The following is a 560-nucleotide window of genomic DNA, read 5'->3' on the forward strand; positions in this document are numbered from 1 at the left end:
AGTCCACAACAACTCCTCTACCCTGAGCCCAGATGCTGTTGCTGGCCTCAGTGCTTTGGAGCCAGGCAGGACTTTTTGAGGCAGCATGGAAATAGCAGCCCCTATGGAAGGATGCAGAGGGCAGCTGGGGAGTAGGTGGGTCTGTCTCTGCCCCACAGCCAGGTCTCACTCACCCTGCACTGTCTTTCTCTCCCACAGCCCCTTCAGAAATCCTTGATGCCACAGAGGAGGAGAAGTAAGTTGCTTATGACTTGCCTTACCTGTTGGCCAGACCCTCTGCAAGGTGACCAGTTGTCTGGGCACTTACCAGCCACCCTCGCTCTAATTACCAGTTCCCAGTCCACTCTGGACTGACCATCCCCGAGCAGCACCCCCTCCTCTGCCAGGGCTGCTCATGCAACCCACCACAAGCTTCTGCTGCAGCCAAATTGCTGTCCCTCACTGCCACCCACATGTGCTGCATGTCCCCATTTTGGGGGAGGACATCTCATATCTCCCCCTTTCTCCTCCCCAGTGGTGAAACCAGCTTGCACCAGGCTGCAGCCTTACGCCAGCGCACT

The 560-nt window shown here is 57.1% G+C and overlaps 1 protein-coding gene across 1 annotated transcript in view; it reads left to right on the top strand.

Moving 5' to 3' along the window:
- The window catches only part of DGKZ (diacylglycerol kinase zeta), a gene marked incomplete at both ends in the record, with an annotated part of 17,470 nt that extends 16,915 nt beyond the window's left edge, over positions 1-555 (top strand). Inside the window, 2 exons of the mRNA XM_029086981.1 lie at positions 199-235; positions 515-555. Coding sequence (XP_028942814.1) covers positions 199-235; positions 515-555 — 78 coding nt within the window. The remainder of the gene's footprint in view (positions 1-198; positions 236-514) is intronic.
- Positions 556-560: the final 5 nt, after the last annotated feature.

Source organism: Antrostomus carolinensis, unplaced genomic scaffold (assembly GCF_000700745.2).
Source record: "Antrostomus carolinensis isolate BGI_N321 unplaced genomic scaffold, ASM70074v2 scaffold33799, whole genome shotgun sequence".
Taxonomy (NCBI): domain Eukaryota; kingdom Metazoa; phylum Chordata; class Aves; order Caprimulgiformes; family Caprimulgidae; genus Antrostomus; species Antrostomus carolinensis.